Source organism: Anomaloglossus baeobatrachus (genome assembly GCF_048569485.1).
Source record: "Anomaloglossus baeobatrachus isolate aAnoBae1 chromosome 5 unlocalized genomic scaffold, aAnoBae1.hap1 SUPER_5_unloc_18, whole genome shotgun sequence".
Taxonomy (NCBI): Eukaryota; Metazoa; Chordata; class Amphibia; order Anura; family Aromobatidae; genus Anomaloglossus; species Anomaloglossus baeobatrachus.
Window position 1 is genome coordinate 790635 of NW_027441793.1, and position 17097 is coordinate 807731.

The 17097-nt window shown below is 48.4% G+C and overlaps 1 protein-coding gene across 1 annotated transcript in view; it reads right to left on the reverse strand.

Moving 5' to 3' along the window:
* The window catches only part of LOC142258921 (uncharacterized), a 113322-nt gene that overhangs the window by 51050 nt on the left and 45175 nt on the right, over positions 1 to 17097 (reverse strand). Inside the window, 1 exon segment of the mRNA XM_075331477.1 lies at positions 9795 to 11513. Within this exon segment, the coding sequence (XP_075187592.1) occupies positions 9795 to 11513 (1719 nt within the window).

The following is a 17097-nucleotide window of genomic DNA, read 5'->3' on the forward strand; positions in this document are numbered from 1 at the left end:
ACTTAATAGTATAATACTACATCTATACTGCGGGACTGCTGCCTTCCACAGTTACTACGTGCCTTCATAGGGGTTGTGACTTGCACAACCCCTTCAGGTGAGTGTACTAACCCACACTTGCCCCCACGTGTCATACCGGGTAAGACCCTATTTTGCGCCTTTTTTTTCCACAGTTATCCTTATCACTGGCCAATGATGTTACACCTGCCCCTTTAAATGATACTCTCCACGCTTCGTTTTTTATATCCACCTGACGAAGATATTGTGTATATCGAAACGCGTTGTGGCTTTGATAAAACAAAACTTACTAAACGATTTTGTGGCCTCCTTAGCGCTCTATTAGACCATGGTTCACCTTTATTGATACGTCAGACAGGTCATCAGCAACTTGTGAAGAAACAGAGATGTGAGTATATACTGATTGGGTCTGGCTATTTGCTTTTACATACATACCTATGTTGCTTGTACTGTATATAATTGTGCATGTGTCTGTCTATATATGTATGTGAATGTATATATAAGTGAAGGTGCATGTGTGCATACAGTAGATATCTCTGTGCATAAATAGTATGTGTATATATAGTATGTATAGTATATGTCCCTCTGTGCATAAATAATGTGTATATGTGTGTGTCTGTATATGTGTGCGTGCATGACTGTGTATTTATCCTCCTCTGAACCAGCAATTCCTCTTTGCGGCTGCTCTGGTCTATGTTTGCAGCTGTGATGTCATGACTAAAACATGTGACTGCTGGAGCCAATCACTGAGCTCAGCCGTCACGCCAAGGTAGATGGTGTCAGTAGCAGAGCCCTGTGATTATCTAAAGTGGTCATGTGTGACATTATTACTGCAGCCTGTAAACAGACGGGGCAGCAGAGAGACATCACTGGACCAGGTGAGAATGAGTAACTCTCATTTTATTATTTTTTCCAAGTGCAAGATGATCAGCACAACAAAACTTAAAATGGTAAATTGGAAAACCCCAAGAGGCAGAGGGAGGTGTGGGAGGGGTTTGGGAGGGGGGGCATGGTCAATTCTTGCACAGGGGCCTTTGCTCTCAGTGTCCGAGTCCGCCCCTGGAGGATTTGTTTATTATTTTTTTTTTTATTTTTTTTTTTTTTAAATCAGTGAGTATACGGTGGCCAAAGGGCTATGGGGGTGCATTAAACGGTATGGGGGCTGCATAATACAGTATGAAAAGACAAATTATATATACTTTGGGGGTGCATTATAATATATGGAGGCCTATGGGGGTGCATTAAATGGTATGAGGACTGTATAATACAATATGAAAGACACCTTATATATACTTTGGGGATGCATTATAACACATGGAGGTATATGGGGTGCATTAAATAGTATGAGGGCTGCATAATATAATATGAAGGACTATGGGGCTGTATTATAAAACATGGAGGACAATGGGGTTGCATTATAATATATGGAGGCCTATGGAGTGCATTAAATGGTACGGGGGCTGCATACTACAAAATGAAGGACTATGGGGTGCATTATAAAACATTCAGGACTATGGAGCTGCATTATAATATATGGAGGACTATGTGCGTGCATTAAACTGTATGTGGGCTGCAGAATACAATATGAAGCTCTATGGGGGCTGCATTATTATTATTATTATTTATTATTATAGCGCCATTTATTCCATGGCGCTTTACAAGTGAAAGAGGGTATACGTACAACAATCATTAACAGTACAAGACAGACTGGTATAGGAGGAGAGAGGACCCTGCCCGCGAGGGCTCACAGTCTACAGGATTATTATTATTATTTATTATTATAGCGCCATTTATTCCATGGCGCTTTACAAGTAAAAGAGGGTATACGTACAACAATCATTAACAGTACAAGAGAGACTGGTATAGGAGGAGAGAGGACCCTGCCCGCGAGGGCTCACAGTCTACAGGATTATAATATATCGAGCACTATAGGGGCTGCATCATAACATATGGAAAACAGCAGGGTGAATTATAATACATGGAGGACTGTGTGGTGCAGTATAACATATGGAGGACTATGGGGTGCAGTATGATACATGAAGGACTATGGGATGCATTATAATACATGGGGGACTATTGGGGCTGCATTATAATATCTGGGGGACTATGGGGTGCAGTATAACATATGGAGGACTATGGGGTGCATTCAAATATATGAAGGATTATGTGGGACCCATTATACTATATGGAATGGTATGTGGGGGCTATTATAGTACTTGGAGTGCTATATACGAGGGAGGACAAACATACAAGCATGGGATGAGGTTTTGAGGCTCTTTCCCTCAGCACCCAGCTTTCCCATGCTCTGATATGGGAAAGCTGGGTACTGAGGCAAAATGTATAGCAGAGCATGGGGAAGGTGGATGCTGAGGACAAGATATCAGAACATAGGAAAGCTGGGTGCTGATAAAAATGGAATTTCAGATCATGAGAAACCTGGGTGCTGAAGGAAAAGAGCCCAGTATCAGCCACACTATCCTGTACCCCGAATGTCAGCGTTATTATCCCATACCCCAAGTGTTGGTGTATGGTTGGGGGTGCGAGGTACAAACTTTGCATCGGGGCCCATCAAACTCTTGCTTAAAGAACTTGGACTGCGGTCAGACTTGATGCTGAGCCCAATATCTAATTCATGGAGAACGTCTGGCGAGATTTCTGGATTTTATCAAGTGCCGCTATCGAAATATGCGGAAAATTATGCTCCTTCTATTATGTGTAAATGGGAAAGGGACATTTGGTCGTTACTGACACACAATGGACAAGGATCCCTGAAAAGCTTAGATCTGTATCCCCAGTGGACATTGTAGACTGTCAGATCTATAAATCATCTATAAGAGATATATGACCCTCTGTTCCTCCACAAGGTCGGCATACGTACAGAGGACAAAGGTGGGAAGTGCTGAGCGGAAGCTGCAGATCTTATACACAGGCTGCGGAGTATAAATACTTTTTTGGAGTAAAGTTATTACGATTGTAAAATCCTAATCAGCAGGTTTGGTTGGAGACACCAAGTTTTTACATAAGGGAATATAGAAGAACTGACACTGGAAACAAGTGGGAAATCTGCGGTAGGACGATTATTGTTTCTTACACATAAATTGATAACATTTAGATGGATTGAGTAAAATAGAAACTGCCTAAATATGAGGAGCTTGTCTGATCTATAAGTCACTGTATAAAGAACTATGGAGACAGCACTACTCTTCTGTATAACATATGTGATGTCGCTGTAGCCCTAATATTTGTGTACATGACGTCTCTGTATAGATAAACCTACACCAGCATTCCGGATTGGGAAAAGGTGGAAGGGGAGGGGGAGGGGCATTTTATTATCATTTCTCTTAAAAAAAAAATAGAATGATCTAAATAGGAAAAAAAGACTATATTACGTACCGGTAATGGGATTTTCCTGAGTCCACGACAGCACCCACGAGAGAGGGATCCGCCCCCTTCAGGACAGGAAACCTACAAATAAAAAGGGGCGGTCCCCCTCCCTCATCAGTTGGTTGCAGAGACCGGGAGAGGAACCGCCAAAGAATTAGGAAATAACACAGACCAATCCCAGGACACCGAAGCGTGAGAAAAAACAAACAAAGAAAGGGCAGGGGTGTAAAGGGTGCTGTCGTGGACTCAGGAAAATCCCATTACCGGTACGTAATATAGTCTTTTCCTTTCGTCACGACAGCACCCACGAGAGACTTAGAGAGAAGACACACTAAGGGCGGGATAACCACGGGAAGAGCCAAGCTGCCAAACGGAAGGTTAGTGGAAGAACCAAAGGCCAGCCGGCAGAGCCCGGAAAAGTGGAAGAAGACCAGGTCACAGCCTTACAAAACCGTCGAGGAGACATCCGCCACAGTCACCAAGTAGGAGGCCACCTCGCAGGAGAACGATCCGTCACCGAGGAGGACAGGAGAACAGGCTGCACCACAGACGCGAGGGAAACAGTAGTCCACAGCCATCGGGGCAAGGGACAGCACGACACCAGAGGAGCACAGCCGGAACCCTGAAAGACAAAAAACAAAAGACCCATCCAGCCGCCAAGGGGCCGCCGAGCGACCCAGAAGGGGGGGGGACAGCGCCCCCCCAATCAAGGACGCGAAAAGAAGGGAGGGAGAAAGAGCACATGACAGAGAGGGGCTAGAAGGGCGCAAAGGGTAGGGCGCCCAACCCCAGAGCAAGACCCCAGGGAGGAGAGCCGGTAGACGGACCGGCTGGCAGCGGCCCCCAGCCGGAAGGAAGCGCACAACCCCTCAGAACCCGCAAGACGGGATGTAAACAGGGCGCCCAGGGCAGAAACAGTCACCCAGAGGGGACCGACGGAGAGACCCATAACCCTTCCTGACAGGAGAACGGCAGAACAGAGGACAACGGAAGACAGCAGATGAGGAGGGAGGAAGGGAGGGTAGGACGAGCATCCACAGCCGACCACAAGGTTGGGTGCGGACTGGCGGCCTACAGCGCAGCAAGGACGGGAAGGCAGCAACGCCCCGACAAAAAACACACCGGCAAGGGGAGTCCTGTGACGCGGGGGGAAGGAAGGGACTCCGTGACAGGAGGGCTGGCCGGGACGGAAGAACCTAGGGGCGCCCGAACAAGCACGGCACCCAGGAGAGAGAACCAGGGACGGCAGGGCCAGATGGGAGCAGCAAGGAACACCAGAAGCGAAGCAAGAAGCCCGAGGCGCCAGGCCCGGCGCAAGGCCAAGGAGGCACAAGGCGGCAGAGGCGGAAGACCAGAACACAGGCCCCCGCGGTCCAAAGGCCAAGAGGCACAGAGGCCAAGAGGCCCAGAGGCCAAGAGGCACAGATGCACAGAGGGCCAGACGCACAGAGGGCCAGACGCACAGAGGGCCAGAGGCACAGAAGCCCAGAGGCACAGAATCCCAGAGGCACAGAAGCCCAGAGGCACAGAAGCCCAGAGGCACATAAGCCCAGAGACACAGAAGCCTAGAGGCACAGAAGCCCAGAGGCACAGAAGCCCAGAGGCACAGAAGCCCAGAGGCCCAGACGGCCAGAGGCCAAGAGGCCAAGAGGCCCAGAGGCCCAGCTGCAGGAGACGCAGAGGCCTAGAGGCACAGAGGACAAGAGACACAGAGGCCAAGCGGTACAGAGGCCAAGAGGCACAGAGGGCAGAAGGCACAGAGGGCAGAAGGCCAGGAAACACAGAGGGCAGGAGGCCAGGAAACACAGAGGGCAGGAGGCACAGAGGCCCGAGGCCAGGAGGCACAGAAGCAGGAGGCCAGGAGGCACAGGGCCCGGAGGCCCAAGGCCGGGAGGTCCAGAGGCCAGGAAGCCACAGAGGTCAAGAAGCCACAGAGGCCACAAAGGCCAGGAGGCCCAGAGACCAGGAAGGCCGGAGGCCAGGAGGCAAGGAAGCACAGAGGCCAGGAGGCCCGGAAGCACAGAGGCCAGGAAGCACAAGACCCGGAAGCACAGAGGCCGGAGACACGAGACCAGGAGGCAACAGAGGCACGCGGCCATGAAGCACAAGGCACAGAGGCCCGAGGCCAGGAGGCACCGAGGCAGGAGGCACCGAGGCCAGGAGGCACCAAGGCCAGGAGGGAGAGAAGCCCAAGGCCAGGAGGCACAGAGGCCCGAGGCCAGGAGGCACAGAGGCCCGAGGCCAGAAGGCACAGAGTCCCGAGGCCCGGAGGCACAGAGTCCCGAGGCCCGGAGGCACAGAGGCCCAAAGGCCAGGAGGCACAGAGGCCCAAGGCCAGGAGGCACAGAGGCCCCAGGCCCGGAGGCACAGAGGGACAGAGGCACGAGGCCAGGAAGCACAAGGCCAGGAATCACGAGGCCCGGAGCACGAGGCCAAGAAGCACGAGGCCAAGAAGCACGAGGCCAGGAAGCACGAGACCAAGAAGCACGAGGCCAAGAAGCACGAGGCCAGGAGGCACAGAGGACTGAGGCCCCGAAGCACAGAAGCCCGGATGTACCGAGGCCAAGCGGCACAGAGGCCAAGCGGCAGAGGCCAAGCGGCACAGAGGTCAAGCGGCACAGAGGCCAAGCGGCACAGAGGCCAACAGGCACAGAGGCCAACAGGCACAGAGGCCAACCGGCACAGAGGCCAACAGGCACAGAGGCCAACAGGCACAGAGGCCACAGAAGCCCAGAGGCCCAGAGGCCACAGAAACAAGGAGGCCCATAGGCTACAGAAGCCAGGAGGCCCAGGAGGCCACAGAAGCCAGGAAGCCACCGAAGCCAGGAGGCCAGAGGCCACAGAAGCCCAGAGGCCACAGAAGCCAAGAGGCCCAGAGGGCACAGAAGCCAAGAGGCCCCGAAGCCACAGAAGCCAAGAGGCCCAGAAGCCACAGAAGCCCAGAGGCCAAAGAAGCCAAGAGGCCCAGAGGCCACAGAAGCCAAAAAGGCCCAGAGACCACAGAAGCCAGGGGGTCCGGAGGCCACAGAAGCCAAGAGGCCCGGAGGCCACAGAAGCCAAGAGGCCCGGAGGCCACAGAAGCTAAGAGGCCCGGAGGCCACAGAAGGCAAGCGGCCCGGAGGCCACAGAGGCCAGGAGGCCACAGAGGCCAGGAGGACACAGAGGCCAGGAGTCCACAGGGGCCAGGAGTCCACAGGGGCCAGGAGTCCACAGAGGCCCAGAGGCCACAGAAGACCACAGAGGCCAGGAGGCCACAGAGGCCGAGTCCACAGGGGCCAGGTTCCACCGAGGCCAGGGGGCCCAGGAGCTCAGAGGCAGGAGGGCACAGAGGCCACCGAGCACAGACCAAGAGGGCACCCCAGCGCACACCCCAGTGCAGACACCACCAGGACGCCTGCCACAGCACAGCATGAGGGACGCTGACGGCAGAGGGACCATCCCAGAAGGGGACTAACCCCGGACAGAAGGGCAGGGGGAAGGGCTGGCAGAGATCCACAGCCGAGCCCCTCCGATCCGCAGAAGCAGGAGCACAGCCGGGCCACCGTCGCGGAGACAGAACGCGGACGCGGCAGGCCCAGGACACCCCTTCCCGCGTGCACACGCCGTGCAGCGGTGAAGACGCAGGCACGCGTCAGGGAGAGGCTCCGGCCCGACCGCCATAGCAACTCACCAGCACCGCAGCGTCCGGCCAGGATGGAGGGGACCACGGGCTTCACCAGGAACCTTCCCGGCCGCTCCCCCGGAAGCGCTCCTGCATACTTCCGGGTCACTGCAGCAGGGAGCGTGCGCTGACGCGGCAGGGCCCCCCCCGCCGCGCACACGTACCGGTAGAAGCACGCTCTGCTGCAGGCGTCATATCCCTGGAGGCAAAGCCAGACCAGGAGAAAGAGGACGAGGTGCACCGGAGGACGGAGTCCACGAGGGGAGCTCCACCGACCATGCTTCCGGATCCTGAGCTCCGCCGTTCCCTTGGAGACCGCACGGACTTAACTGGACCCAGGTACTGTAGGTTCCGATCCCTGCAGGACAGGAAACCAACTGATGAGGGAGGGGGACCGCCCCTTTTTATCTGTAGGTTTCCTGTCCTGAAGGGGGCGGATCCCTCTCTCGTGGGTGCTGTCGTGACGAAAGGAAAAGAATACTTCTTTTCCCCATTTTTGTTGTGTGCTCAAAGCTAAATTTGGAATTTAAAAAAGTATTTAGAACAATAGAAAATGTAATCAAGGACCTCGTGTGGAGAAGTAAATAGCCGAGGAAAGGAAGGAAAAGAACGAGGAGTTCATATTGTGTTAAAAAGGCCAAGAGTATAGGGTTAAATTGTTACGTCAGGCCTTACAGAGGAATAATGGTAATACTTTTGGAACAATTAACAGACAGTTAAAGCTTTGTTAGTGAGAAATTGCAGTAATAAGAGTATTGTATCCAAGACATTTACTGCCATAATGAGGGAACAGGTTGGGCGACCTCTGCTCCAGCAAAAAGAAATGAAGGAAGAAGAAATGAAGAACATTAGTTTAGATACTCAGACTTTATTGGAAAAAATGTTTTGAGTGACAGGTTATTGGGACAATTTAGTAAGTATTTATAATCAAAGCCCCCTTAGAGCAGGGGTCTCAAACTCATAGAAAAAAAAAATGAGAGGGGACGCATACTTTGCAGGTCAAAGTGACATTTTTAATTATTCCATGTTTTTGTCTATACACCTTTGGATCACTTTTTTTTAACATTTTGCTTGTTTCTTATGACATGACAAACCAGCACTTTTTTGTTTAGTTAAGTTTATATATGAAAAAACATTTTAATGCCAAAAAAAATTTGTGCTCTATTTTGTGTTTTTTTTTTTACATTTTATCCCCTTCTTGTAATATTGTTTTACAATTAACAACATCATACAGTAATCTTAGCTAACATCTTTTAGTAATGTCCCCCATCCTTGTAGTATTGTGCCCATCCTTGTGCCCTGTAGTATTGATTATTTTTGTGCCCTGTAGTATTGTGTCCATCCTTGTGCCCTGTAGTAATGTGCTCATCCTTGTGCCCTATAGTATTGTGCCCATCCTTATGCCCTGTAGTTTTGTACCCAATAGTATTGTCCATCCTTGTGCCCTTTAGTATTGTGATCATCCTTGTGCCCTATAGTATTGTGTCCATTCTTGTGCCCTGTAGTATTCCATCCATCCTTTTGCCCTGTAGTATTGTATCCAATCTTGTGCCCTATAGTATTGTGCCCATCCTTGTGCCCTGTAGTAATGTCCCCCATCCTTGTAGTATTGTGCCAATACTTGTGCCCAGTAGAATTGTGTCCATCCTTGTGCCCAGTAGTATTGTGCTCATCCTTGTGCCCATCCTTGTAGTATTGTGTCCATCTTTGTGCCCTGTAGTATTGTGCCCATCCTTACGCCCTGTATTGTTCCCATCCTTGTAGTATTGTGCCCATCCTTGCAGTATTGTGTCCATTCTTGTGTCCTGTAGCATTGTGCCCATCCTTGTAGTATTGTGTACATCCTTGTGTCCTGTAGTATTGTGTACATCCTTGTGTCCTGTAGCATTGTACCCATCCTTGTAGTATTGTGTCCATCCTTGTGCTCATCCTTGTAGTATTGTGCTCATCCTTGTACCCTGTACTATTGTGCCCATCCTTTAGTAATACACCAAAAAAAACATTCTCCTCACCTTTCCTCACTTCCCTCTTATTAGGCTGTGTGACAATGATCACTGTTGGCAGCGTTTTGGGTGCAGCATATTTCAGCTGCGTCCAAAACGCTGCGATATACAGTACAAGCAAAAAGGATTCTTAAAGGGCCAGCATGCCCTAACCTGGAATAACATCTCAGCCAAGGGCTGAGAGGCACTAGATGGTTAAGGCATCCTCCCTCTATGGTAGATACCTGAGCAATATGGTATAATCTTTGAAACAAGAAGAGGGAGGAGGAATGTTGGGTATTTTTGGGGGAGGGTTACAATACTCTTGTCCATATAGTGAATATATAACAATGTGAAATGTTCAATGTACATGGAATATTACTTTGATTTTTAGAAAACAGACATCTATTAGTAACTGTATATATTACAATACTAATGTAACTTCTAGCAAGCTTTCCCTTTCTGGTTCACTTGCTTTTTTTTTACACTATCTCTTGTGTTTTCTTGTTCAGTTTGTCAAATATATAGTTTCTTCTCATGTGAATTTTCTTAGTGGTCATCAAATTAAAATTTAAGTAACACATTTGTCATCTTCTAGGTATGATAATGGCTTCTGCCCTTGTGAGTTTTGTGATGTTTAAAAAGATCACATTTGTGTGTAAAATATTTACCTCATTCTAAACATGTCAAGGGTTTCTCCCTTGTGTGAATTCTTTGGTGTTTAGAAAGATTAGATTTTTTGTTAAAACATTTCCCACATTCTGAACATGAATATGGCTTCTCCCCCGTGTGAATTATCTCGTGTTTAACAACACATGTTTTAGATGCAAAACATTTCCCACATTCTAAACATGAGAATGGCTTCTCCCCTGTGTGAGTTCTCTGGTGTATAACAAGATATGATTTCTGTACAAAACATTTCCCACATTCTAAACATGAAAAAGGCTTCTCCCCTGTGTGAGTTCTCTGGTGCATAACAACATTAGTTTTTGTTCTAAAACATTTCCCACATTCTGAACATGAATATGGCTTCTCCCCCGTGTGAGTTCTCTGGTGTGTAACAAGATCAGGTTTTTTGTTAAAACATTTCCCACATTCTGAACATGAATAAGGCTTCTCCCCCGTGTGAGTTCTTTGATGTGTAACAAAATTTGATTTCTGTGCAAAACATTTCCCACATTCTGAACATGAGAATGGCTTCTCTCCCGTGTGAGTTCTTTGATGTATAACAAAAAGTGATTTGTGTGCAAAACATTTCCCACATTCTGAACATGAATATGGCTTCTCCCCAGTGTGAGTTCTCTGGTGTGTAACAAGAACTGATTTATTGTTAAAACATTTCCCACATTCTGAACATGAATATGGCTTCTCCCCCGTGTGAGTTCTCTGGTGTCTAGCAAGATCAGGTTTTTTGGTAAAACATTTCCCACATTCTGAACATGAAAATGGCTTCTCCCCAATGTGACATCTTTGATGCACAACAAGATCTGATTTTTGAATAAAACGTTTCCCACATTCTGAACATGAGAATGGCTTCTCCCCCATGTGAATTCTCTGGTGTTTAACAAGACATGTTTTAAATGCAAAACATTTCTCACATTCTGAACATGAATATGGCTTCTCCCCAGTGTGAGTTCTCTGGTGTTTAACAAGATCGGATTTATAGTTAAAATATTTCCCACATTCTGAACATGAGAATGGTTTTGCCCCTGTGTGAATTCTCTGGTGTATAACAAGATTTGTTTTAAATGCACAACATTTCCCACATTCTGAACATGAGAATGGCTTCTCCCCTGTGTGAATTCTCTGGTGTATAACAAGATATGTTTTAAATGCAAAACATTTCCCACATTCTGAACATGAGAATGGCTTCTCCCCTGTGTGAGTTCTCTGGTGTATAACAAGATTTGTTTTTTGTGTAAAATGTTTCCCACATTCTAAACATGAATATGGCTTGTCTCCAGTGTGAATTTTCATATGTGTAACTAAATGTGATTTATGTGCAAAACATTTACTACATTCTGAACATGAATATGGCTTCTCCCCCGTGTGAATTCTCTGGTGTATAACAAGCTCTGATTTTTTGTTAAAACATTTCCCACATTCTGAACATGAATATGCCTTCTCCCCTATGTGATTTCTCTGGTAACTAACAGAGTCTGAAGAAAATTGTTTCTCCCCTGTGTGCATTTTTTTATGGATTTTTCGATATTCTGAAGTTGAAAATGGCTTCTTTGAAATATGAGCATTTTGATTTTTAATGCCTCTTTTGTTTCTGTTAATAGTATGTGATGAATCAAAAGGTAAGACTTGTTTAAAAGAATCAGATGATAGATCTTTGCTGTGAAGGGATGATGGTATATCTTGAATAGTGGGATTTGCTTCAGTTATATCTTGTGGCATATTAGGGTCATCTGATTTAAAAACTGAAGATGGCAGTTGTGCCTCTAATCTCCTGGTGTAGTCATCTGCCAAGAAAAAAAATAATTTTTAATAATATATACAAATTTAAGGATATAATTTATAAAATAGCTTGTAACACCGTAACCAGCATCCCCTTACTGTCCTGCCCCCTTTCCTAGGTAGAGACACCGGCACACTTACTATCCCGGCTGCTTATAATGGTTTCCATGTCCCCGCTGCCATCTCCCAGGGCCTGCACACACCAAGCAGGTCTCCTGTGAGTTTGCACAAATGTATTCTTAAAGGGCCAGCGTGCCATAACCTGGAACAGCATCTTAGCCTAGGGCTGAGAGGCACCAGATAGTTAAGGCATCCTCCCTCTATGTTAAACCTACATTAGACCTGCATCTTAGTACAAGTATATCAAAGAAGCAAAATAAATCCAAAAACTAAGTACATCTTTATTAATATGATACAAAAAACATCATAAATTTATCACATAATCAGAGATGGGTATCAAAACACACACAGTTAAAAAATAACCCCTTAAAAACAGAAAAAATCCTGGAGCAGTGTGGTTATTAGCTATTTCATAAGGGTGGTCAGAAGAGAGAATAATGCAATCAATTAGATATACCAAACATGATACTACAAACTGACAATCTGGCAGTTTTAAAGGCGAACTTATTCACCCATAATGGGGTTTCAATTTTAAAGTGACGGTGCCTTAGAGGTACATGATATACAGGAGCATCACTGCAACCTTACACATATATACATAAAATAGTATGGCACAATGTTATTATAGAATTCCCCATATATGCAAAATGCCCACATTCAATTCAATATACCTCCATATATCATCATCATAATCCTGCAGAGCAGCCAAGAGAAGGGGAACATCAGGCTGCCAGAAGACAATTTGAAAAGTTAGAGACCACTACCTGAAGAACCACACTGCTCAGCACCTCTACGCGTGTTTCACACTCGCTTCGTCAGGAGGTGCTGTGACATTGGTCACCATTATATAGCGCTAGACTCACCTGAGGCCCATTAGTGGCATGCACTGCATGGCGGCGGCCATGCCGCCCACTTCAGCTGGCGTCCCGGAAGGTACGATGCGCATGCGCGCTAATCGCTTTACATCTGGATGATGATCTTATAATGATGACTGCTGATGTAAAATCATTATATACGTCTATTGCACACTCTGATGGGTTAAGGGCTGTTGAATTCTATTTGGGCACTACCTCTCTGGATAGTGATCTTGTTTCTCTCCTGCTCACCCTGCTGAAATTTATCCTCACCCACAACTTCTTCCTGTTTAAGGGGTGCTACTATCTCCAGGAGAGGGGCACTGCCATAGGGGCGTCTTGTGCGCCCTCGCATGCGTGCCTCTTCTTGGGCTATTGGGAGCGCTCCATTCAATATCCTGACAGTGATAATGGTTCAGTCTTGTTGTGGGTGAAGTATATAGATGATGCGTTTGGCAGGGTGGGCAGGAGGAGCTAAAGGGGTTTATGCAGGGGCGTAACTACCGCGGTTGTCATTGCAACCAGGCCCGGGAGCTTAGGGGCCCGGCGGCCGCCCGGCAGTTCAGCAGTCAGCTCCTGTCAGTGAGGGAGGAGCTGCGCTGATCTGTCACAAACCACGTGGCGGCTACATGACCCGCTACCGCCGACATCGGCCCCCCCTGCCTGGTGTCAGCGGCGGCAGCGGGGCCCCCTCCCCCGTCACCGCGCACAGTAATGTTGAAGCATAGAGCTGCCGGCGGCACTCTATGCATTATCATTCCCCTCCCCCCCTGTGCCTGCACGGTGACGTCACTCCTGTGCGACTGCTGTACTCAGAGTGCACAGAGCGCAGGACGGGAGGACGCCGACCGGAGCACCGGGAGAACGAGAAGGGGGGAGGACGAGCAGCGGTGGAAGAGGAGGGCGGTCAGGACACAACAGCGGCTGGGGAATAAGGGGAGCAGTGAGGACGAGCAGCGGCTGGGGAATGAGGGGAGCAGTGAGGACGAGAAGCAGTGGCATGAGGAGACGTGAAGACAGAGCAGGAAGAGAAAGGGTGAGTACTTATATATATATAAATTAGTGAATACACGGTGGCCAGAGGCCTGAGGAGGCTCATTATACATGGAGGCCTGGAGAGGCTGTCTGCATTAGTATACATGGAGGCCTGGAGAGGCTGTCTGCATTAGTATACATGGAGGCCTGGAGAGGCTGTCTGCATTAGTATACATGGAGGCCTGGAGAGGCTGTCTGCATTAGTATACATGGAGGCCTGGAGAGGCTGTCTGCATTAGTATACATGGAGGCCTGGAGAGGCTGGCTGCATTAGTATACATGGAGGCCTGGAGAGGCTGGCTGCATTAGTATACATGGAGGCCTGGACAGGCTGGCTGCATTAGTATACATGGAGGCCTGGACAGGCTGGCTGCATTATTATACATGGAGGCCTGGAGAGGCTGGCTGCATTATTATACATGGAGGCCTGAAGAGGCTGGCTGCATTAGTATACATGGAGGCCTGGAAAGGCTGTCTGCATTAGTATACATGGAGGCCTGGAGAGGCTGTCTGCATTAGTATACATGGAGGCCTGGAGAGGCAGGCTGCATTATTATACATGGAGGCCTGGAGAGGCTGGCTGCTACATTATACATGGAGGCCTAGAGAGGCTGGCTGCATTAGTATACATGGAGGCCTGGAGAGGCTGGCTGCATTAGTATACATGGAGGCCTGGAGAGGCTGGCTGCATTAGTATACATGGAGGCCTGGAGAGGCTGGCTGCATTATTATACATGGAGGCCTGGAGAGGCTGGCTACTACATTATACATGGAGGCCTGGAGAGGCTGGCTGCTACATTATACATGGAGGCCTGGAGAGGCTGGCTGCTACATTATACATGGAGGCCTGGAGAGGCTGGCTGCATTAGTATACATGGAGGCCTGGAGAGGCTGGCTGCATTAGTATACATGGAGGCCTGGAGAGGCTGGCTGCATTAGTATACATGGAGGCCTGGAGAGGCTGGCTGCATTAGTATACATGGAGGCCTGGAGAGGCTGGCTGCATTAGTATACATGGAGGCCTGGAGAGGCTGGCTGCATTAGTATACATGGAGGCCTGGAGAGGATGGCTGCATTAGTATACATGGAGGCCTGGAGAGGCTGGCTGCTACATTATACATGGAGGACTGGAGAGGCTGGCTGCATTATTATACATGGAGGCCTGGAGAGGCTGGCTGCATTAGTATACATGGAGGCCTGGAGAGGCTGGCTGCATTATTATACATGGAGGCCTGGAGAGGCTGTCTGCATTAGTATACATGGAGGCCTGGAGAAGCTGTCTGCATTAGTATACATGGAGGCCTGGAGAGGCTGTCTGCATTAGTATACATGGAGGCCTGGAGAGGCTGTCTGCATTAGTATACATGGAGGCCTGGAGAGGCTGTCTGCATTAGTATACATGGAGGCCTGGAGAGGCTGGCTGCATTAGTATACATGGAGGCCTGGAGAGGCTGGCTGCATTAGTATACATGGAGGCCTGGAGAGGCTGGCTGCATTAGTATACATGGAGGCCTGGAGAGGCTGGCTGCATTAGTATACATGGAGGCCTGGAGAGGCAGGCTGCATTAGTATACATGGAGGCCTGGAGAGGCAGGCTGCATTAGTATACATGGAGGCCTGGAGAGGCAGGCTGCATTAGTATACATGGAGGCCTGGAGAGGCTGGCTGCATTAGTATACATGGAGGCCTGGAGAGGCTGGCTGCATTAGTATACATGGAGGCCTGGAGAAGTTGGCTGCATTAGTATACATGGAGGCCTGGAGAGGCTGGCTGCATTAGTATACATGGAGGCCTGGAGAGGCTGGCTGCATTAGTATACATGGAGGCCTGGAGAGGCTGGCTGCATTAGTATACATGGAGGCCTGGAGAAGTTGGCTGCATTAGTATACATGGAGGCCTGGAGAGGCTGGCTGCATTAGTATACATGGAGGCCTGGAGAGGCTGGCTGCTACATTATACATGGAGGACTGGAGAGGCTGGCTGCATTAGTATACATGGAGGCCTGGAGAGGCTGGCTGCATAAGTATACATGGAGGCCTGGAGAGGCTGGCTGCATTAGTATACATGGAGGCCTGGAGAGGCTGGCTGCATTATTATACATGGAGGCCTTGAGAGGCTGGCTGCTATATTATACATGGAGGCCTGGGAAGGCTAGCTGGTATATTATACATGGAGGCCTGGAGAGGCTGGCTGCTATATTATACATGGTGGCCTGGGGAGGCTAGCTGGTATATTATACATGGAGGCCTGGAGAGGTTGGCTGCATTATCATATATGGAGGCCTGGGGGGGCTGCATAATAAACATGAAGGACACCTTATACATGGACTATAGGGGTGTATTATACATAGAGGTCTATGAGGCTGCATTATACTGGAGGTCTATAGGGCTGCATTATACATGGAGGTCTACAGTCATGGCCAAAAGTTTTGAGAATGACACCAAAATTATATTTTCACATGATCTGTTGCCCTCTGGTTTTTAATTGTGTTTGTCTGATGTTTACATCACATACAGAAATATAATTGCAATCATATTATGAGTACCAAAAGGTTATATTGACAGTTAGAATGAGTTAATGCAGCAAGTCAATATTTGCAGTGTTGACCCTTCTTCTTCAGGACCTCTGCAATTCTCCCTGGCATGCTCTCAATCAACTTCTGGACCAAATCCTGACTGATAGCTGACCATTCTTGCATAAGCAATGCTTGCATTTTGCCAGAATTTGTTGGTTTTTGTTTGTCCACCCGTCTTTTGATGATTGCCCACAAGTTCTCAATGGGATTAAGATCTGGGTAGTTTCCAGGCCATGGACCCAAAATCTCTATGTTTTGTTCCATGAGCCATTTAGTGATCACCTTTGCTTTATGGCAAGGTGCTCAATCATGCTGGAAAAGGCATTGTTGGGCGCCAAACTGCTCTTGGACAGTTGGGAGAAGTTGCTCTTGGAGGACATTCTGGTACCATTCTTTATTCATGGCTGTGTTTTTAGGCAAGACTGAGTGAGCAGATTCCCTTGGCTGAGAAGCAACCCCACACATGAATCGTTTCAGGATGCTTAACAGTTGGTATGAGACAAGACTGGTGGTAGCGCTCACCTCTTCTTCTCCTAATAAGCTGTTTTTCAGATGTCCCAAACAATCGAAAAGGGGATTCATCTGAGAAAATGACTTTACCCCAGTCCTCAGCAGTCCACTCCCTGTACCTTTTGCAGAATATCAGTCGGTCCCTGATGTTTTTTCTGGAGAGAAGTGGCTTCTTTGCTGCCCTCCTTGAAACCAGGCCTTGCTCAAAGAGTCTCCGCCTCACAGTGCATGCAGAAGCACTCACACCAGCCTGCTGCCATTGCTGAGCTAGCTTGGCACTGCTGGTAGTCCGATCCCGCAGCTGAAACAGTTTTAAGATATGGTCCTGGCGTTTGCTGGTCCTTCTTGGGCGCCCTGGAGCCTTTTTGACAACAATGGAAGCTCTCTCCTTGAAGTTCTTGATGATGCGATAGATTGTTGACTGAGGTGCAATCTTTGTAGCTGCGATACTCTTCCCTGTTAGGCCATTTTTGTGCAGAGCAATGATGGCTGCAC